At 43.0% G+C, this 22,980-nt stretch overlaps 1 protein-coding gene across 7 annotated transcripts in view; it reads right to left on the reverse strand.

Moving 5' to 3' along the window:
• The window catches only part of UNC79 (unc-79 homolog, NALCN channel complex subunit), a 184,100-nt gene that overhangs the window by 72,286 nt on the left and 88,834 nt on the right, over nt 1-22,980 (reverse strand). For all 7 annotated transcript variants that reach the window (XM_063439045.1, XM_063439043.1, XM_063439042.1 and 4 more), the window contains 8 exons: nt 22,686-22,907; nt 9,691-9,918; nt 7,817-7,958; nt 4,364-4,443; nt 3,999-4,147; nt 2,193-2,350; nt 1,374-1,555; nt 394-595 (listed from right to left, as the gene is read on the reverse strand). In XM_063439045.1, coding sequence (XP_063295115.1) covers nt 394-595; nt 1,374-1,555; nt 2,193-2,350; nt 3,999-4,147; nt 4,364-4,443; nt 7,817-7,958; nt 9,691-9,918; nt 22,686-22,907 — 1,363 coding nt within the window. The remainder of the gene's footprint in view (nt 1-393; nt 596-1,373; nt 1,556-2,192; nt 2,351-3,998; nt 4,148-4,363; nt 4,444-7,816; nt 7,959-9,690; nt 9,919-22,685; nt 22,908-22,980) is intronic.

The raw sequence follows: 22,980 nt of genomic DNA on the forward strand, positions 1-22,980 counted from the left end.
AAACTTTGTGAAACTGCAGGAATCACCTCTAATGGCTGGCCGGTAGACGGCTCCTAGAGGCAGTATTAACACTGCAATGTAGACATTATAGTTTCTCCAAAACCACACTGTTTTACATTGCAAAGTTAAGGGAACATGGGCACTGCACCCAGACTACTTCAATGAGAATACGTGGTCTGGGTGCTATAATGTCCTTTTAAGTAGTGCTTAGGGATAGGGAACTGATGGGGGCACAGCAGTGAATATTGCCACAAGTAACTATGGAGTTGATGGAGTACAAAGCCATAATTCTCAGTATTGAGCATTATTATAGCATCACTCTAATCACGCTTTAAATTTTGCATTTTTAATGGGTCAGTTGTAATCTGCAATTATTTAGAATAATGTCCTTACTTGTAGGAAACGGAAATTCCTTGTTGCAGTCAAGGTGAAGTTGAGCCTCAAGAGAGAGAGTATCGAACCGATTAACAAAAAACTCCCAACTCAACGCCGGGATGTCCTGCTTTAGAAAGTGAAGTAGCAGCAGTTTGCTCAGAATGGTCGGCCTGTCTTTCACCACGGTATCAAACTGGAAGTCCAGACACAGGCACAAGCCCTGCATGGACAAGACAAGAGTGGGAGATATCACCACATCATCAACATCAAGTCGAGACTCTTTTTACCCTATGTATCATATGGCCAGCCACAAACCTTCCCTAAACCTTCACAAGATTCCGTAAACCCCCAATATACCTGCTTTCATACAGTATATCCACCACTCTCTGTGCTCAGTAGTGCACTTGATGGGCTACAGACTGTGGTGAGCTTCAGAGTCCCTTTGATTGATTGGTCTTCTGTCTATTGACTGTTTTTTTATAATGATGTTCAGCTCAGCTTTAACTTTTATTCTGATTTCTGGTATCCTGATTACAGCTTACTCCTATTCTGCTATAAGAATGTATATGTACATCATTGAAGGTTTTCACATTATTTCCAATCATCTCCTAGATTGGTAATATATAATTTTGTCCCTCCTATTTTGTAAAATGTGTTTTTCCTTTGGATTACTGTGAAAATCTGTCCACAAAGCCACAGCTACGACTACTGAGCTAAAATGAGAAAACTCTGCTAAACCCGAGTACAACTAGACTCTATGCTGTCATTATAAATCATGACATTCACTGCCTGTTGAATCTACCAGGACCACATTGAACTGAGTACAGACTACAAATGGAAACCAACTTCCATTTCTATTCAGAAGGAAATCTCTGTGCAGATGGTATTATTTAACTTCACATGATACTCTATCAGAAACAAGAGGTCACTTGTACCCACCACTAAGAAGGCGCTAACCAACACCATTTTTTATTTCTACTAGAACATGATAGTCTTGCCTGTAAAGCAGGTCTCTTGATCGTATCCAGTAAGAGACCAGCTCTTGTGGCCACAGCAGGATTCACATCTTCAACAGCAGTCAGAAAACAGCAGAACGCATGGGCAAGGGAATACTTTAATAAATGGTTCTTTGTGACTGACTGAATGTCCAGGAATCGGCAGAGGACAGCTACTTTCTCCACTGAAATAAAGAAGTTTGAAAAAATCATAGTTAATGGCAATCAAGGTACATACCATACCACTTACATAAAAGACACTTGACTTGGCTATATTGACAGTTTTCGTACTACTAATAATCCTGAACTTAGCTACCCTTAAAGGAAAACTATAGTGCCAGGAAACCAAACTCATTTTCCTGGCACCATAGCTTCCCTCTCTGTCAAGGCCAACCCCAGTGGTGCAGAAGGGGGTTAATAACCCCTTTTGTCACTTACCTGGATCCAGCGCTGATGTCCCTCAGTGCTGGCTCAGCTCCGCCCATGCTTCTCTGGCAATGGGAAACCCAAGTTCAAATGCTGGTCAGACTACCTTACCAGTAAATGTCATTGGTCAAGACATCTAATGATGCATATCTGCCTACTGCAAATCCTAAAATAGTGTAAGCTCATTTGGGAATATCTCCTTTCTATAATTGTAAAAAGCTACGCAATATGTGGCACTATATTAAAACTAATAATAATAATTCAACCAGTGAGTCAGTGTTATACCTTCTCTGCTTTCACCAGCTGTTCCCCAAACATTGTGTGTTCATTTATTTGGAATATGTCTCAATTAGTTTGCAGAATTTATCAATCAAATATGAACAATCAGTTCTTTACCTGCTTCAAACCTTAGTTTCCATTCCTTGCTGTTGAAGTTACTGTTGATGATTGTCCAGAAGATGTCAGCACCATGTGGTAGTGACAGTGCATGAAGGAGAAGTGGGACACCCAGGGACGAAAGCTGCGAGAACTCTGATTTTAGAACTCGCCACAAGCTAGGAAAAGAAGACATAATTAAACCGAAATGACAAAGTTATTAGGTTGGAAAAAAAGCTTGTGCTGAAACCCATGTCAGATGTGGTCTGAGAGATGGGCCCACGGAAGTTAGCAACTGATCTACATCAGATTCACCTTATAAACACTACAGACGATCTCCGAATATATTGGAGACTAAACAAGGTCAGCTTGCCTTCCTGATACGATGATAGGTTATATTATATTAATTATACATTTTGCAAGGCCGCACTTGTCATACACAGTCCATCAGCGTGTAAAATATGTATCCAGAAAAATATAGTGGATCTGGAAACCCAGACCACAACATATTGTACCACTTTTAGCAGGTCAGCCTGTGTCCGGTTTACAACACAGATATAAAGAGATATAAAGATCCCAGATGTCCTAGTACTTAGATGACATGGTTCACTATTGTGAGAGGGAGGCTACTAGATGCTGTGTCTTCCTCTGTCCACTCTCACCTGAGCGGTGGGTGGGGGCCCTAAATAAGAATGTGGGGAAGATGACCTACTGTCCTCCCCCCTGGGCCCCCACCCCTGCGCGGCGGGTGGGCCCTAAATAAGAATGTGGGGGGGGACCTACTTGCCCTGCCCTGCAATTAGGCTAAGAACACTCTGATTGGTTGGTTTAAGCCAAACACAGTGCTCTGTGTCATTTTACACAGCGTTGGAAAATTCCAAAGAACTTTCCCACGCTGTGTAAAATGACACAGAGCACTCTGATTGGTTGGCTTGGAATCTGACCAATCAGAGTGCTCTGTGTCATTTTACACAGCGTGGAAAAGTTCTTTGGAACTTTCCCACGCTCTGTAAAATGACACAGAGCACTGTGATTGGCTTAAACCAACCAATCAGAGTGTTCTTAGCCTAATTGCAGGGCCTTGCCCCGCCCTGTGGAGCTCAGTCTGCACCGTGCCCTCCATGGGTCGTCTGGTTTTTTTTTGCGCTCGGGTTTTCTTATTTTATTTTAAGTTCGATAGGTATGATGGTTTTTTATTTGGCCTTTTTTGGGGCTGAAAAATGAAGATTTTAGAAAAAAGAAGACGTCAAATGGTAAGTTTTATTTATCTTTACAGGTTAGTTATTTTATTTGGGTGGGGGCCCGAAGCCCCTAGTCACCCTAGTCACATTGATTGGGGGGGGGGGGGGGAGATTTTCATTTAGGGCTCCCACCCACCGCTCAAGGGTGGGGGCTGGGGGGAGGACAATAGGTCCCCCCCCCCCACATTCTTATTTAGGGCCCCCATCCGCCGTGCAGGGGTGGGGGCCGGCGGGGGAGGACAGTACGTTTCTCCCCCCCCCCCACATTCTTATTTGGGGGGGAGACAGGGGACAGTAGGTCGTTGTCCCCTACATTCTTATTTAGGGCCCCCACTCGCTGCTCAGGGGTGGGGGCCGGGGGGAGGACAATAGATTCCCCCCACATTTAGGGCCTCCACCCGCTGGATCACTTCTCTTGAAATCAACACTTTTATAAAATAAGCTTGCATGGACATGTTATTTAAGCGAGCTGAAGTCCTTGTGTTTGGAGCGTTCCTTTAATAGTCATTCATTTTTCTAAGAGAGTTGACTGGATACTAGGTGGTATTTTACAAGTATTGATCTGTATGTTAACTGAAAACCATACCTTGAAATCAGCATGTGCTCCTGTATGTAAGCTAGGAATGGGAGGTGATCTTTCTTAGCGGTATACAAGCACTCTCCATGCAGACAGAGAATCTTCAAGCAGTTCAACATGTTAAACAAAATGTCGGGTTCATCAAATTTGGCCATTTCCTAAACAAAAAAAGTAAAGAAGTAAATATATTACTAAATGTGATTGTTATATGTATATACAGCGTTAACAAACAAAAATAAAACATCTACCAAAAACACATAGGGATCAATCAGTACAGGTAGTAGAAACTATTTTATAAATTGGCTGAATGGATCACATATTGTAAACTGTACTTTGGACTTTACAAGCACTGTCATTGGGATGAAAAGGTTTACCTGAAGAATAGTGTAAATCAGTTTAAGTGTCACCGGAAGTTGCTGGTAATTGAATTTTCGGTCGGTGTCATTTTTGATTGCTGTTAAAAGGAACCAAAAATAGCTTTGTGAAAATACAAACTAACAGACCACCACATTATATTTTCACATGGGAGTTGAAAAACACACTGCTGGCAGTAAAATATACCACCGATAGAAATCAAATAAACCAAAGACAATAAGTACAATGTATTCTGCTAATGAATTGTACAGGGAATCAGAGACATATTACACCTGCATGTCTTGTTTCTACTAATTCTGTATAAGCAATAATAGAATATATTTGTGTTTGCCGGTTTTGCGGATTCTATATAGGGAGTCATAGAATGACTTTATATGTGCCGGCTGTGTTGGTTCTGTCTAGGTAATCAAAGAATATGTTTGTGTTTGGTGATTGTTGGTTTTGTATAGAGAATCATAGAATGTGTTTGGTGACTGTGTTGGTTTTGTATAGAGAATCATAGAATGTGTTTGGTGACTGTGTTGGTTTTGTATAGAGAATCATAGACTGTGTTTGGTGACTGTGTTGGTTTTGTATAGAGAATCATAGACTGTGTTTGGTGACTGTGTTGGTTTTGTATAGAGAATCATAGAATGTGTTTGGTGACTGTGTTGGTTTTGTATAGAGAATCATAGAATGTGTTTGGTGACTGTGTTGGTTTTGTATAGAGAATCATAGAATGTGTTTGGTGACTGTGTTGGTTTTGTATAGAGAATCATAGAATGTGTTTGGTGACTGTGTTGGTTTTGTATAGAGAATCATAGAATGTGTTTGGTGACTGTGTTGGTTTTGTATAGAGAATCATAGAATGTGTTTGGTGACTGTGTTGGTTTTGTATAGAGAATCATAGAATGTGTTTGGTGACTGTGTTGGTTTTGTATAGAGAATCATAGACTGTGTTTGGTGACTGTGTTGGCTTTGTATAGAGAATCATAGAATGTGTTTGGTGACTGTGTTGGTTCTGTCTAGGTAATCAAAGAATATGTTTGTGTTTGGTGATTGTTGGTTTTGTATAGGGAATCATAGAATGTGTTTGGTGACTGTGTTGGTTTTGTATAGAGAATCATAGAATGTGTTTGGTGACTGTGTTGGTTTTGTATAGAGAATCATAGAATGTGTTTGGTGACCGTGTTGGTTTTGTATAGAGAATCATAGAATGTGTTTGGTGACCGTGTTGGTTTTGTATAGAGAATCATAGAATGTGTTTGGTGACCGTGTTGGTTTTGTATAGAGAATCATAGAATGTGTTTGGTGACTGTGTTGGTTTTGTATAGAGAATCATAGAATGTGTTTGGTGACTGTGTTGGTTTTGTATAGAGAATCATAGAATGTGTTTGGTGACTGTGTTGGTTTTGTATAGAGAATCATAGAATGTGTTTGGTGACTGTGTTGGTTTTGTATAGAGAATCATAGAATGTGTTTGGTGACTGTGTTGGTTTTGTATAGAGAATCATAGAATGTGTTTGGTGACTGTGTTGGTGTGTATAGAGAATCATAGAATGTGTTTGGTGACCGTGTTGGTTTTGTATAGAGAATCATAGAATGTGTTTGGTGACTGTGTTGGTTTTGTATAGAGAATCATAGAATGTGTTTGGTGACTGTGTTGGTTTTGTATAGAGAATCATAGAATGTGTTTGGTGACCGTGTTGGTTTTGTATAGAGAATCATAGAATGTGTTTGGTGACTGTGTTGGTTTTGTATAGAGAATCATAGAATGTGTTTGGTGACTGTGTTGGTTTTGTATAGAGAATCATAGACTGTGTTTGGTGACTGTGTTGGTTTTGTATAGAGAATCATAGACTGTGTTTGGTGACTGTGTTGGTTTTGTATAGAGAATCATAGAATGTGTTTGGTGACTGTGTTGGTTTTGTATAGAGAATCATAGAATGTGTTTGGTGACTGTGTTGGTTTTGTATAGAGAATCATAGAATGTGTTTGGTGACTGTGTTGGTTTTGTATAGAGAATCATAGAATGTGTTTGGTGACTGTGTTGGTTTTGTATAGAGAATCATAGAATGTGTTTGGTGACTGTGTTGGTTTTGTATAGAGAATCATAGAATGTGTTTGGTGACTGTGTTGGTTTTGTATAGAGAATCATAGAATGTGTTTGGTGACTGTGTTGGTTTTGTATAGAGAATCATAGACTGTGTTTGGTGACTGTGTTGGCTTTGTATAGAGAATCATAGAATGTGTTTGGTGACTGTGTTGGTTCTGTCTAGGTAATCAAAGAATATGTTTGTGTTTGGTGATTGTTGGTTTTGTATAGGGAATCATAGAATGTGTTTGGTGACTGTGTTGGTTTTGTATAGAGAATCATAGAATGTGTTTGGTGACTGTGTTGGTTTTGTATAGAGAATCATAGAATGTGTTTGGTGACTGTGTTGGCTTTGTATAGAGAATCATAGAATGTGTTTGGTGACTGTGTTGGTTTTGTAAAGAGAATCATAGAATGTGTTTGGTGACTGTGTTGGTTTTGTATAGAGAATCATAGAATGTGTTTGGTGACCGTGTTGGTTTTGTATAGAGAATCATAGAATGTGTTTGGTGGCTGTGTTGGTGTGTATAGAGAATCATAGAATGTGTTTGGTGACTGTGTTGGTTTTGTATAGAGAATCATAGAATGTGTTTGGTGACTGTGTTGGTTTTGTATAGAGAATCATAGAATGTGTTTGGTGACTGTGTTGGTTTTGTATAGAGAATCATAGAATGTGTTTGGTGACTGTGTTGGTTTTGTATAGAGAATCATAGAATGTGTTTGGTGACTGTGTTGGTTTTGTATAGAGAATCATAGAATGTGTTTGGTGACTGTGTTGGTTTTGTATAGAGAATCATAGAATGTGTTTGGTGACCGTGTTGGTTTTGTATAGAGAATCATAGAATGTGTTTGGTGACCGTGTTGGTTTTGTATAGAGAATCATAGAATGTGTTTGGTGACCGTGTTGGTTTTGTATAGAGAATCATAGAATGTGTTTGGTGACCGTGTTGGTTTTGTATAGAGAATCATAGAATGTGTTTGGTGACTGTGTTGGTTTTGTATAGAGAATCATAGAATGTGTTTGGTGACTGTGTTGGTTTTGTATAGAGAATCATAGAATGTGTTTGGTGACTGTGTTGGTTTTGTATAGAGAATCATAGAATGTGTTTGGTGACTGTGTTGGTTTTGTATAGAGAATCATAGAATGTGTTTGGTGACTGTGTTGGTTTTGTATAGAGAATCATAGAATGTGTTTGGTGACTGTGTTGGTTTTGTATAGAGAATCATAGAATGTGTTTGGTGACCGTGTTGGTTTTGTATAGAGAATCATAGAATGTGTTTGGTGACTGTGTTGGTTTTGTAAAGAGAATCATAGAATGTGTTGGTTTTGTATAGGGAATAATAGAATATATTTGTAAGCTGTTTCGGATCAGCATACTTGAGTTTGCCGGCTGTGATGTGTTGATGCCTGGATTTTCAGCATGTTTGTGTTCAGGATTTCCCTCTTCCTCTCCTTCGATTCCAATAACAAATTCCACTCGGGAGAAGAGCAGACTCTCCTCCAGACTATCTGTCGGCTCCTAAGAGAAGACAAAAGCTAGTTAGTGTCCACGTTCTATTTCTTAAAGATTGAAACTATTCAAAGTAAACAATTGCTGCAATATAAATCTTACATTAAATTGAACAATCTTACAAAAACCTATTTTTTTTCCTGGTTGTTATCATCTAAAGCTTGCAAATCTGTAAATCCCTACAAGCTCCTTACACTGATGTACTAGTTAAACCTACAAGGATTCCCTAAATGCTCCATATCATAAGTGATATATGTGTTTACATGTGTATTTTTGCAGTGTTCTCATCCAAGGCTCGTTCCTTATTGACAGCTCCATCAATTTATCTTGTTAGTATGAGCACAATTTGTCATTCTAATAGAAAATTGCTGAAACAGAGAAATACAATGTCTAGCCTGTAAGCTGAAATGCAATTCATAAATCACATTCGTCTTCATAGCTGTACAGACGCGGTAGGCGCTCAGACACAGTGCGCACATTAACCATCCTGCTGAGTTGTTATGTAACTTGGAATTTCCCTGGAACAAAGCTGTACACCTCGTTTTTCAAACTGACAGCACGGAGGATAAAGAATTACCAGTAAGCAGAAGGAGAGATTGGATAACACCTAGGAAGGACCCGGTTTCTTCACGTCTAGAGAGTGGTGATTCCCTGATTCCATAATTTGGTGTAAAGGGGACTGCCACTTCTCTGGAATTTACATAATTGAGTAAAACATTGAATGTCACCTATAACTTGTGTTAACCTATTTGTTTTCCATGTTGTTTTCAAATTTATATTAAAGATTTAGCAAATGACATCACATTCCAGTTCAGACAAGGTAAAACAAGGCAAACGATGCAAATGAGGAGTAATAGATACACGGTTTTCAATTTCGCCTCTTCTCTGCTTTCTCTATGCTGACTGGCAGGTGTAAAGGACAGAGCGTATAACAAGGATTGACAGGATATTAAGATGGGGCGCCCATTTGCAGGATAAATTGGTGTGGATGTCTATATATTTTCACATCTCATAAATACATATTTGTTAACTAAATGGATAGGTGTGCATAATAAGAGATATCCTGGAAGTGACAGTACCCCTCTAAACAAAAGAGAACAGTCCAGCACTCTCCTAAAATAATGCACAAACTGCAACATTTCAGCTCACAAAGGAGCCTGGAAAAGGCTTCCGTATGAGCTGAAATGTTGCTATTTGTGTGCTTCCTGATATGCACTAAATAAGAAACACTGCGTCTTTTTTGGGAGTGCTGAACCATTTTTTTTGTTGTTGTTTGGAATTTATTATTGGTGTGGAGATACCGGAGGCCTAAGGAGCACACCACTATAGTGTTCATCCATGTATTGTTGTACAGTTACCCTCTAAGGTGTTGTGCATGAGACAGTAACTTGCTTGTCACGCCACACTTTTTGTAAGAATCCTGTGAAAGGGTGGGAAGAATGCACTGAAAATCTCAAACATCTCCAACATATGTATCCTCTTATAAGAAGAGTAATATTTACTTCTGTATAAAGCGCATGCTGTAGGCTGCCTTAAAGGGTTCTTGTATGCTTATTCCTCTCTGGATATATTTAAGGGATATCTCTATTGAAAGATGAATGGTGTACAATCAACTGTGAATACAAATTTTACATCAAAATGCAAAGGTTTTGCAAACCCCTTTTTGATGCACCAATATCCCTTGTTAAATCCACAAACCTGCTGTAACAATGTCACATTTGCATCCTGGAAGGAGACTTACCACTAGCCTAATCTCCACTTTGGGAGCCAGACGTTCAAGAAGTTCACAAGCCATTTGATAGCAGAGTATGCTGGACTGACAAAGACTACATTCTATAGCTTTTTCATCCTTCTGGCAGGTATGAGAGCCCCCCCAGGGGGCCTGGAACACGTTATTGATAATGGAGATGACATCCTTAGACAGGCTGTTCTCCAGCCCCAATGTGATCCCGTCATCCTGAAGCTCCATCTAAAGAAACGAAGGAACAGAAAACGTATATTGAAATCGGTATAAATACAATACAGCTGGACCTGATGAAATGCATTGAGTAAATGTCTGTTTTATGGCTAATCCGTGTCAGCATCACCTGTGGGTTAAGCTCATCCCTCTCACCTGATTAGTACAGGAATATTTAAATTACAATTCATTGAGCTATAAAGGTATTCTGCTACTCCTTAACAGTTTTTTTCCTGTCCTCCAGCTGTTAGGTAGCATAACATTTTCTTTTAGGCTCACCTGCCATTAGTTTTTTATTATGGGTCCCAAGTGACCCAGATATAGCCCAAGCAGTTTGGGACTACCTGGGTTAATGTAATTCTATTAGCAAATAGTTACTTTATGATATAGAAAAAGTTTCTTGTACCATTTATTTGAGAGATCATGTCTCTCCCATTTTGCTGGCCGTAAAACGGGCCCCATAGGACTCAGGTGCCCTTGCTCCATGCACCAGATATACGTTGGTATCACCTTTTTTGGGGGATTCGTTTTTTGGGGGATTCGTTCTCTGGCCCGTTTTGGCAGTTCCAAAATGGCAGCTCTGCATCTTCCAGTACGTTCTTCACATAGCACCGATTTTAAGGTGGTCCGGCTACCTTTTTTTTCTTCCTTATTTGGTGTTGGAAATTGGGATTTTTCAGGTAACACGTTAAGTCCTTTGAGTGTTAGAATAAACGTTTAATGGTGTTATGCTAACTTTCTCTCCAGAATTTTAGTTTTTTGTAGGTTTTTAGGTGCTTAATTTAATTAAGTCATTATTATTCACTTTTTCTTTTATTGCTTGTATTATGGCTCATTTTCCTCCACCTCAAAGGAAAGGCAAAGATGCAGAAGATGGGCCTATTTTATTATGCTAATATTAAGTTATGCATCTATGGAAGAAAGCCTAAGGCTATACCTGATACTAAATTAATAAAAATCGAGAGAGTGCATACATACAACAGTATATTATCTACATATAGTTAAGACAGTAATAAAATCTAATAGCAGCTGAACACTTAAAGAATTTCCCAAAATTCCAAACACTAAAAGTACACACAAAAAGTGCCAATTCTTAGGGAATATTCCCCTTGAGTCAATAATCAGGGGTAACAAAAAACAAAATATATAGAACCTTATATGTTTAGAGTTCCAGTCCACATCCAGTATAATGTAGTATAAATTAAGGTTGGGTATAATTTGCTTAGTTCATATGTATCCAAAAGTATCCAAATGTAAAGTGTCTTATGTGTCCACCAAATGTATACAATACACTGGAGCAGGTGGAGTTCTTGGTGGAATGTATTATTTTATCCTCACTAATAACTAAAGTACAAAGATGAAGTATTTTTACAAACTACCAGTACTACTATGGGGACTAGGTTCGCTCCCAGTTATGCCAACATTTTTATGACTTTTTTTTGACAATCTTTATTTTGTAGAGTTTAATATTATACAACCAACATCCAAAGAATGCGGAATAAGGGGATTACAACTGCCGTATGCGACCGGCTATCCCCAAATAACATTAACAGGCAAGCTTTTAAAACAGGTTCTCTCATTACATAGCACTACAAGGTTCTCATAGGGCACTCAAAGGCCATAGCACTAGGCCCTACTTGGCTACAGGGTCCCAATATACATTTATTTTGTCCCTCTTGTAGTTTAGCAGAGCACGACTTAGCAGCATTACCACAAGCAAATATTTGTTGAGTATATAGTGGGCTGTGTGTGGAGAATATTGTTATCCCCACGTTATCTCCTGCCCATGGGCCTGCTAATGTCGGTAGCGTAAGCTTAGTAAACTTCCCGTATCTAATGTCATGTAGTGAGTGCTCGGACCCCAGGGCCGCTTATTAGTTTAGCAGGTCCATGCGTGTCCAGGGGTTGTTGGAGGAAAAGTCCCTGGTGTGGTGGTAGTGAATACAGTGCCACAGAATGAAGTGGAACTAAGTGGGATATAGGTGTTCGGGGGAACTAGGGTGGAGGATCCAGTAGGTTGTCTCGTTGTCGTCATGTCCGACTCTGTAATAGGTGGGGATGTGGGGCACCTCTTGGGAGAATGTCATTTCAGATAGTCTCTGGTTTAGTATTCTAGAGAACTCTGTAATTGCTAAGGTTTACTTACACGTACTTCACGTCATTTATCTATAGCTGGGCGGCTGGTACAGGAAGTGGTGGATCTGGTTGACGGCTATTCGGTCAACCTGTTGTGTCTCGCGTCGGCCTGCGTTTGTTCGACTGTTAAGGGGGGGGACGCTCCCCACGGGGCCAGCGTATCTTTACGGTGGATAGTAGACCCTGTAGTCCACACCATGGGACTCGTGGAGAGTGAACCGACCAAGTCCGTGTGGGTGCGTTCGTCGTCGAGAGGGGGAATGGTGGGGGAGGAAGGGTATGGGGGGGAGGGGAGGCATGATGTGGGGTGGGAGAGGAGGCGATGGACAAGGCCAGGAGCGGAGGTCCCCAGAGACTGACTGAGATATCGCCCCCACCATGAGCCGCGTGCTGTGGGCCGCGGGTGCGACGGTGGGGACCTCCGTCTCGAGGGTCTACGTGCCATGTAGTTGATCCAGGGTGCCCACAGTTTCGTACAATTTTCTCCAGTGCCCTGCAGGTCTGCCGTGAGGCTCTCCATGCTATATATTTCTTCCATTTTCTCCGTCCATTCCGACACAGTCGGTATCGACTGCGACTTCTATCTGGTAGGTATCAGGCTCTTAGCGGCATACAGGAAGTGTTTCGTGAGGGATTTCTTGTACCTGCCAAGTGGCATCCCGGTGTGGTGGAGTAGCATAGGGAGAGGTTGTAATGGTACATCTGAGTCCAGGATCTCCCACAGCTTCCCATGTATTTGTTGCCAGAAGGCTGCGATGGGCGGGCATGACCACCAGATATGCAGGTCCGTACCGTCCGCTGCGTCACATCTCCAGCATCGGGCCGTCGATGCAAGGTCCATGCGGAACAACCGGGAGGGCGTCCTGTACCAGCATGTCAGGAGTTTGTAATTGAGTTTCTGGATTTTGGAGCTGATTGTACCCTGGTGGGTCAAGATGTGGATCTTCTCCCACTCGGAGTCCAATAGTTCGGTCCCCGTGGCCCACTCCCACTGTGATTGGTAGGGCACCAGCGGGGTCCACGAGGCTGCGATTAGCATAGCATAGAGTACTGAGATTCCCTGCGGCAGGTGGGTCCTCTCGGAGCATAGGGTCTCTAACTGGGTTAAGTCTCTATGTATGAGCCGTGTTCCCAGTAGTGTGTGGCAGGAGTGTCGAATTTGGTGGAATCGAAAGCGCAAGAGTTCTGTGACCCGGTCTTGTGTCAGCAGGGTCTCAAGGGATTTCAGTTGACCGTTTATGCACCAATCTTTCAGGTATAGCCCGTCCTGGCATCCCAAGCCCGCTACGTCTCGCGGTGCAAGGCCCCCTGCTATCTCCAGGTTGTAGACCACTGGCGTCAAGGGAGACGGATTGGTTGAAAGTTTCAGCTTATATCTTAGACTGGACCAAACTCGTAGGGTCGCCCTGATTAACGGGTGCTCACGGATGTCCCTGGTCTGCAGGGGGTGTAGAAGAAAGGAGACCAACGGGAGCCGTCCCTGGGTTTGTGTGCGTTCAAGATGGACCCAGTGCTTGTCCGTTTGTGGAACTTGCCAGTCGACCATTCGGAGGAGATGCGTGGCATGGTAGTAAGACCGCAGATCGGGGAGGCCCACTCCATCCAGACGCTTAGGTTGAGTGAGCTGCGCGTGTCCACAGACTTGTCGGATGTCCGTGTTCAGGGTTTTAAAGAAGGCCTGGGGAATGTGGACCAGGTTGGTCTGGAAGAGGTATAAAAGCCGCGGCAGGAGGTTCATTTTAACAGCGTTAATCCTACCGAACCACGACACACACGATGCACCCCACCTTAGCATGTCCGAGCGTAGTGTTGTCAGCAACGGCAGGAAGTTTTCCCGGTACAGTTTGCCCAGGTCTCTCGTCAGCCAGATCTCGAGATACTTAATGCAGTGCGTGCACCACTTGAATGGGAAGTTCGCCTTTAGCTGGTCCAGTAAGCCGGAGGCAGGTGTAGGGGGAGCGCTTCGGAACATTTTTATGACTTATTGGGAAAACCATTTTATATGGAAAGGGCATTCCTGGGCGGTGAACCTAGTCCTGTACAGATGTAATATAGACGATTGCTTTTTTATTTGGGAGGGAGAGGAGTCAGAGTTGCTCAATTTTCTGTCATATATTAACAAGAATGATTTTAATCTTTCTTTTCTTTTACATATAAATATAGTTCTAGTAATATAGATTTTCTGGATTTAGTTTTATATGTAAATGAAAATATTTTAAAAACTAAAATTTTCTTCAAAAGTGTAGAAGTCAATAGCTTTATGTTAAACTGGGGCTGCCACTATCCTCTGTGGCTAAATATTGTCCCATATGGACTGTTTCAGAGGATCAAAAAGAACTGTACTGATGAGATAACTTGTGAAGAGCAAATGGAGAAAGTAAAAACCCAGTTTATTGAGAAAAATTATGATTTTAAACTTCTTGATGAAGCTGTAGATCAAGTGAGACGCTTAGATAGAACACAACTACTTTTACCCTCCACTAGAAAAACAGAAAAAAAATATAGAGGATCCCAATAACGAATTCAGGTGTTCCGTAAACTATAGTGCACAGTCTCAGTTTTAAAAAAATAGTATCTTCAAGCATTGGCATTTTTTTTTAAACAAGATCCAGTTTTGGTTTTGTGTACTATTTTACCACCGAGGATAATGTTTAGAGGGGCTCCTACTGTTAAAAACAAATTAGTCCAAAGCTATACAATGCCCTAGCCTGAAAAAACATTTTTTAAATAGCCAGAAAGGCTATTCATTCGGTTTATTACAAGGAGGGAGCTACCGGCTCACAGCTCCCTCCTTGTAATATGTAAAAATGCTCCCAGAGCAGTGCTCCCAACCACTTCCGAAGCCCCCCATGTCAATATCTCCCAAATGCCCCTACTCACTATGCCGAAAGTAGGGGCATGTCTACTAAAGAGTAGAACGGCGGGTGGGGGCCCTAAATGAAAATGAGGGGGGGGCGCACATATTTTCCTCCCCCCCCAGCATCCACCCATGAGCGGCGGGTGGGGGTCCTAAATGAAAATGGGGGGACCTATTCCCCCGCCCTGCACAGCTCAGTCTACGCGGTGCCCTTGCTGGGTGAAGATGGATAACTTTTTTAGCATCACATTTTTTTTCTAGTCATGTTTTATTTTGCACTCTTTTTTTTATTTTAACAGTTGTGACTGGTATTATGGAATTTTATTTGGCCTTTTTTGAGGCTGAATAAAGAAGATTTAAAAAAAAAAAAGAAGACATCAAATGGTAAGTTATTTTTTTATTTAGTTTTTATTTTAGTTTTAGTTTTTTTATTTAGTTTTATTGTTCCCCCCTCACTAATTTAGGGGACCCCTAGTCACCTGGGGGCGGGGGGGTACATTTAGCCTCCACATATCACACATGGGTGGGGGCTGGGAGGGGGAAGGACAATAGGTCCGCATCCATAGTCATTTAGGGCCCCAACCCGCCGCTCATGGGTGGGGGTCGGGGGGATAATAGGTCCTTCCATTTTCATTTAGGGCCCCCACCCGCCACTCATGGGTAAGGGACAATAGGCCACCCCCCATTTTCATTTAGTGCCCCCACCCGCCGCTCATGGGTGGGGGCTGGGGGAGGGAGGACAATAGGTCCCCCCCATTGTCATTTAGGGCCCCCACCCGTTGCTCATGGGTGAGGGGCAGGGGGGGACAATAGGTCCCCCCCAGTTTCATTTAGGGTCCCCACCTGCTGCTCATGGGTGGGAGCCTGGGGGACAATGGGTCCCCCCCATTTTCATTCAGGCTCCCACCCGCTGCTCATGACCTCAATAGGTCCCCCCTTCAGTTTAATAACCCCCACTCGCACGGCATGGGTGGGGGCTAGGGAGGTGGGACACTAGGGGGCTTTTTTTTTTTTTTACAACAGTGACCAGCCACAGGCTGCTCACTGTTTATAAGACATGCCCCTACTCGCGATATAGCTAATGTACTAATACATGTACTAATACTAAGTAATCTTTTTCAAAGATACTGATCCTCATCATCGCCATATTGAAAAACAAAAAAAGAAATAGAATATTTCACTGACCAGATGATATTCTGATACCAAAATCCTGTTGTCTCAAATTAATGGAACACATAAGAACATTATAAGCCATTGTAAACTTCAAGAATATTTACTTTAACCTGTCTCAAGAGATGCAGTTCCTAGGAGCTCCTAAAGATACAAAGAGAAATTGGATCTTACTTATCAGAAGACAGAATGAACAGGTTACTGGAAAAAGAAAACACAGCTTCAAAGCTCCAGAAAATATCAGCGACAGACTACATGACCGAAGAAGATTTGTTTTAACAAAGGCTAAGGTTCAGCTCGTTGCAGAGGTTAGACTCAATCACCCCAGAGTTGAGTCAGAGGCTCCACTCGTTCACGGCTGTCCTCATCAGACGCCAATGTAGATCCTTGGGGTGGGCAGGCAATATGTTCATCATCTTGAGCTTAGATGACTGTAAGGTAATATGGCCCATATCACAGGTTTGTCCTTGGCTAGGCCCACAAGATTTCCTTGCATATTGCCATATTCATGGCAGCATTCACGAACAGAAGACTTACAATGTTTTTTTCCCAGTAGATACAATCGAAGGGAATTGGGGCACGATGCACTGTACCAACCATTGGAGTTTCATCTGGGATATATTTTCCCTCCATTCATTCTAATTTCAAAAGTCCTCAGGAACATATGGAAGGAACGAGTAGAATGTTAGCCATCATGCCAAATTAGCCAAGACGGCCATGGTTCCTGCTTCTCCTATGCACGTCACAGGAAGATCCATGGGAGTTACCAGTTAGGAGGAATCTACTTTCTCAAGGTCAGGTCCATCACAGGAACCCACCTCAAATCAAGCTGATGGCTTGGAGATTGAAAAACGTATTTTGAAAGCAGAGGCCTCTCTGATAAGGTGATAGAAACTATGCTAAAGTCCAGGAACCTTTCTGTTGATTTTAAAATTTGGAAGGCATTTTGTGACTGGGCACCTGCAGTATTCTGAACAAATTTAACTTCCAGACGTATTGGAATTCTTACAGAAAGGCTTGGAAAAAGGTTACGTTTTGAACAGTTTGATAGGACTGTCTTTTCAGCCATCACTAATGTACAGTAGGCTCCATATCCTACTATCAAATTATTCATGGGAGGTATCATCAGGATTATATCTCATATTAAGAATTTAATTCCTGCACGGGACTTTCTAACAATCCTTTATAGCCTTAGCACTGCTCCCTTCTATTTCCTTATGGGATTGAACTCTAAAAACTGTATTTCTTAATTGCCATTATTTCGGCAAGAAGTGCTTCAAAACTCCAGGCCTTTTATTGTGAGCATCCATCACGCAGTTCACAGGTCAATCTGCAGAAATCCTGAATTCTTGTCTAAGGTGGTATTTAAGTTTCTTTTCTTTTTTTAATATATATTTTTGCGGTGCATAGGTTTGGCACAAACAGGCTCGAGGTACCCCAACGGCATTCCTCGGGCGTAATGTTATGTGGTACATTGGGGTAATAAGTACAACATGCACATTTTTATAATAGTTAAAGCAGGAGAAATAATGAGAGGAGTGACAAAGAGGGAAAAACATATGAAGTACAAGCTTGGCTATCTGTTTATGTGAGTATGCCATAGTGAGATAAACATTTATTGATTATTTACGATATAGCTTGCATGTTAATTTTTGTTGTGCACAAAATTAACAATAAGCTTTGGTGCGCCACAACAGCGACATCAAATAAGGGTAATAAACATTTTCTGTACAAGTTGTGGTATTCGGTAGTTAGGCACTCTTTTTGGTTAGAAAGAGATAAGAAAGATAGATTGCAACGACATCTTCGATTAGCTCAAACATTGGATCATATAACAGTTTTTGCTCGGTGATGCATCAGTAATAAAGGTAAGGCAAACAAGCCTACAAGCCTATCTATACATGCTATGAAACCAACGGCATTGCTAGCAAGTCGTGTAAATTAAGTAATAACATTTAGTTTCGAGGTACCCCAAAGGCCATCCTCGAAGCGAGTATCACGAGGTCATTTGGGATATCGAGTTAAGTATGCACAATTTTAAGATATTAGGGGTTAAGATTGAACAGGGGTTAAACAATCTTGACACAATTTTTGATAACAGTCAAACTCGTGTTAAATGTAGTATTATCAAGAGTGTGTGGTCAATGTAGAGAATAAGCAAGTGTGGTGCCAAGAGGTTGTCTATATGTGATGTTGTACTGCATTACCATTGGTTAGCTGGGAGGCCAATACTACGTGTAAGGCAATCATATGCTTCAGTAGCTAACCCTAATGTATGTTGTCATTTCTCACCCCTATATGGTAGGTGTGGTTCGAGCTAAGGGTAAAGCATAGCGGCATCAGTAGCACTGGAGTATAATCAGTCACAGACGGGAATCTGGGGCTGATTTCCTCTCTGTGGCGGTGAGTGTCCCGGTCAGCCAATTCCTGTCTGAGGTACGATACAGTCCTGCTTAGGTGTCTTTGCTGCTTGTCTTTTGCTGGGGAACATGCCTAGAAGGTGAGCATGGTTAGTGGGGCAGGTCGGAAAAGCGGTTTTGTACCCTGTGTGTAGTGGGCCCTGCGCCCTGCATGTGCGTGCTTGTCCGTCTCCGCGGGTCTCCTGTCCTCTCATCTGGTGCCTCTTGTCAAGATGCCGGTAAATGCCTGGAGTCGTATGGCGTTGCGGTGGAGGGTGGTCTCCTCCGCCCCGGGACTGTGCGGGAGCTGGCACCTTCTTGCCACTGACCTGGGATCCTATGAGGCACAGTGTCGTCCCTGCCAGGATATAGCGGTGGGCTGTGCATCTTTGCGTGGGTGTCCGATTGGCAGCTCTCCGCCGGTGTGGTCGGTGCTTACCCCTTGTTGCTCCCAGCCCGGGAGGGCCCATATCGTGAGGAGTCGCCGTTGGAGTCTTCTTCGTGCCCTGAGGTAGAGGCCCCAGTCTCCTCCCGCCATAGACTTTGATCCGTGGAGGCAGTGTGGGACAGGCTATTGCTGCTTGCAGTCGTTTCGTCCATTTGGCCCAGAAGCGGTCGAATAATATAGCGATGGGGTCGCCAGTATGTGCGTACGAGTCTGGGTTGAGGTCTCTTCGTTGCGGGTCTCGAGTTTCTGGGTCTCTTAGTGCCGCTATTTTGGAGGCCCGCGCCGCCACGTTACTTGTGGGGCTTGCGGGAGCTGACGCTTGGTGCGGCGTGCGGGATCTCCCTCCTGGCGGTGACCGGGATATCCCCCACCGGTCCATAGGAGGGGGGGGGAAGCGGTGTCTGTACGCTTGAGGGCCCTAGAGACAGGCAGGAAGGCGGACGTCCTTCCCCCTCACCTCCTTCAGTAGGCCCAAGCCGGCCATGGCACCTCCTGGGCTCGCTGGGTGCCGATAATGGAGTCATTGGGTGCACCAGCTTTTTGTCATTCCAGCGGGCTTGGTTATTTGCCAGTCGTGCCGCTGTGTCTCGGTTCAACATTATATTTCGGCTTGTGTAGCTGGAGCCCATGTGAAGTGCGACCATCCAGCTCACTTGCTCGGCTCCGCCCCATAGCTTGCATGTTTAACAACTTGTATGTGCTGCGTGGTGGTACGATGGAGGTCTGTCATATTAACGAGTACTCATGAGCTAGCGTAGGCATAAAAGTGTATACTGAACTACCCTGTCGGCTATATAGTTTAACTTAACATGTGTGAGACAAGGTGGGTAGTATGTCAAGCGAGAAATAGACTAGTTCTAGTAGCAGGACATATTTGCTGACATGCAGTGTGGTCGCTGCGTGGGAGTCATGGACAAGCAACATACAGTGAAAAAAGTATACACAGCCTATTGTAGGTCAGAACCGGTTATGCTAAAAGATAAAGTCACTGCGGTCTGGAGCCGTATGTGAATATGCGTTCTGCTCCCTACATTTATCAGTCGTGATTGTGCTAGATAGCAGGTCTAAACTGGTTTCTTATGGATCTGGCGCTGATAAGTCTGGAGGCTCGATATAGAGAGTCATTGTCAACCAACGCCTTCTTTTGGGAAGCAGCTAGATCCCGCTGGTGGGCTGTTGGAGGCCACAGGTGCAGAGGCGTTAGTGGTGGTGTCCCGCATCTCATTGCCACAATCTCTGCAACTTCTGCAGCCCGAGTTTCTTCCCTGTGTGGGAGTAGTGGAGGGCCTGATGGACTTCGGCCGCTTGCCGCGTGGGAGCCTCTGTGGGTGTGGGTGATGCTTCCGGGTCTTTGCCCTTTTTGGTCTCAAGCCCGGGTAGGCTCTGGGATTTGGAGATAGGTGGATGGTCTAGTGCTGTGCCCAAGAGTGTGTCCCTCGGCCCCTGCTGCCGTCAGCCCCGCTCACCGGTTGTCTGTGGAGTTACCTGTGCGGTCTGCGCTACTCGCTGACAGTCTCATAATTTGGCCCAGAAGTGTCTAAATATTTCATGCAAGCGCTGCATGGTGTCGTGGTGGAATTTTGGTTGCGGGAGCGGATTCTGCAGTATCGGTGTGCTGTCAGCCGCCATCTTAGGTGTGCCGTGTAGAGGACAACACCGCCCTGTCGCTCCTGCAAGGATTTATGCGGGCTGATCGCTCCAGACACGCCGTGAGAACCGGGATACTCCCCGTCGGTCTGGGGGGGGGAGGGGTAGAGGGTCACCCACAAGCAGGGTCGCAAGTAGGCCTCTTAGTGCAGGTGCGAGTTCCCGGTCAGTTTCAATTTAGTGCTTGGTGTCTATAGATTCACCCGGGTGTCCCCGTCTTATCTGTCACCCTCCAGGTGCAGTGCGTGCCAATTTTCTGGGGTTTTTGCCCCACATTGTGCAGGGTTTGACAGGAGCTCTGTCTCGGCACGTCCATGCAGCCTGGAAGCTTGGCTCTGCCCCCTTTAAGTTTCATATAAACTAGGATACTGTGCTCCCATTCTTTTTTCCCAAAAGTTATTAAGGCAGGAAGAAATTACGTTGCACAGCCTTGATGTTCCAAGGCCCCTGAAAACATATTTAGGTATTACTAAAGAATTCAGGAAATCTACAAGGTTTTTTATTATTCCATTTGGTCCTCTCAAGGGATTGGCAGCTACTACAGCTGCCATCAGGAGATGGATTACTACTTCCATCAGAAAAGCTCACAGAGTAGCAGGAAAATGCCAGAAGTAATTATAGCTTATTCTACAAGGGCTGTCTCTGCTTGATGAACGTCTTTGGCGGAGGATTCTACTGATTCCATTTGCACAGCAGTAGCATGGTCTTCATCGAACACTTTTGTCAAAGACTATTACCTGAATTATCCTTCACATCATCCTTTGGGCACAGTGTATTACAGTCGGCCTTATCTAATTAATAAAATGTATTTTTGCAGTTATTATGTTTAATTGTCTTTCATTGCCCATCCATTACAGCTTGGGAAGTCCCACAGGCGAGACTGAAATTGACTAGTCTGGAAAACAGAATATTGTTTAAATATGCACCATAATTTTCTTTTTCTTATCAATGTCAGCATTGATGATCCCTCTTTTTATCTGCCTGGATGATTGGAAACTAGACTGCATGTAAGAAGGGGGGGAATACCTTTATATAATAATTAACCTTAATTTGAAAATTTCTGTCATAATCATGTGAGAGAGAAGAACTTAACCCATAGGTAATGCTGACATGGATAATAGCCAGGAAAAGAAAATGAAGGTGAGTATTTAAAGAAACATTATAGGTCAGCAACACAAACATGTATTCTTGACCCTATAGTATTAAAAACACCATCTAGCCCCCCTGACCCCTCTTTCTCTACTAAATATAGTAAAATTGTACCTTTATTTCAGTCTGCTGTTGCTGGCTCTGCCCTGATCTGCCTCCTCAGAAGTTGCGTTCAAAGCCAATCACAATGCTTTCTCATAGGAAAGTATAGGTTCAGCTGAGACTGCCAAAGAGGCAGATCAGGGGCAGAGCCAGCACAAGCCAAACACAGCCCTGGCGGCCAATCAGCATCTCCTCATAGGGATGCATTGAATCAATTCATCTCTATGAGGAAAGTTCAGTGTCTGCATGCAGAGGGTGGAGACTGTGAATGGCAGTGCTGCACACTGTGCTGCACTGCCCCAGGAAACACCTCCAGAAGCCATCTGAGGAGTGGCCAGTGGAGTTATACCTTGCTCTGAAAGGCAGTTATTACTGCAAAAAGCCTGAAGGGAATTATTCTACTCACCAGAACAAATATAATAAGTTGTAGTTGGTAGAGTGACCATAGTGTCCCTTCAAAAATGTTTTGTTATAATTGCTTTATGCAGTTCCTACATAGCATCTCCTCCTCACCATAGTAACTGCACTTGTACCATAGCAGGTAGTAGGGATGTTTTTATATACATAAACAATTACTGCTTTACATCCTATGAATCACATTGTACAAATCAATGTACTTATTTAGCATTGCTTTGTGCAGTTCCTTGACAGCATCTCTTTACCCTAAGCACAGTGGGCAGTATGCGCGTTTCTTTACAGATTTAAAGGAATTGCCATATTTTCTAGATCCCATGAAATGCGTTAGATAACTGTATAATTGCTTAGTGCACTTCCTCAAAAACATTAGGAATATATTGCGGCCTAATTATCTTAGCTTCATTCTCATTGGTCTTCCCTTTACCTTCCTTTCCTACATTTCTGTTTAATTTACCTGCTTCAGTATGAGGTCAAACATAAGTATGAAACAATTCAGATTCATTTCATCATCATCACAGTCAAAATCGATGGTTCTCCCTGTTGGTGGTCCGTAGTTTTTAAAGGGGCTTCGGAAAGGACTCCGCATAGGGCTTCGGAAAGGACTGTGGAACGGGCTGGGGAAGGGACTTAACATATTATGCTGAATTCTACGCCCTGGGTCGGAGGCAATGCTGCCCTAGAATAGAAAAACAAGGTAAATGTTAATGGATTGACAGTGATTTCCATGAGTTCAGAGAAAAAGAACCTAG

The sequence above is a fragment of the Pelobates fuscus genome, chromosome 13 (genome assembly GCF_036172605.1).
Source record: "Pelobates fuscus isolate aPelFus1 chromosome 13, aPelFus1.pri, whole genome shotgun sequence".
NCBI lineage: Eukaryota > Metazoa > Chordata > Amphibia > Anura > Pelobatidae > Pelobates > Pelobates fuscus.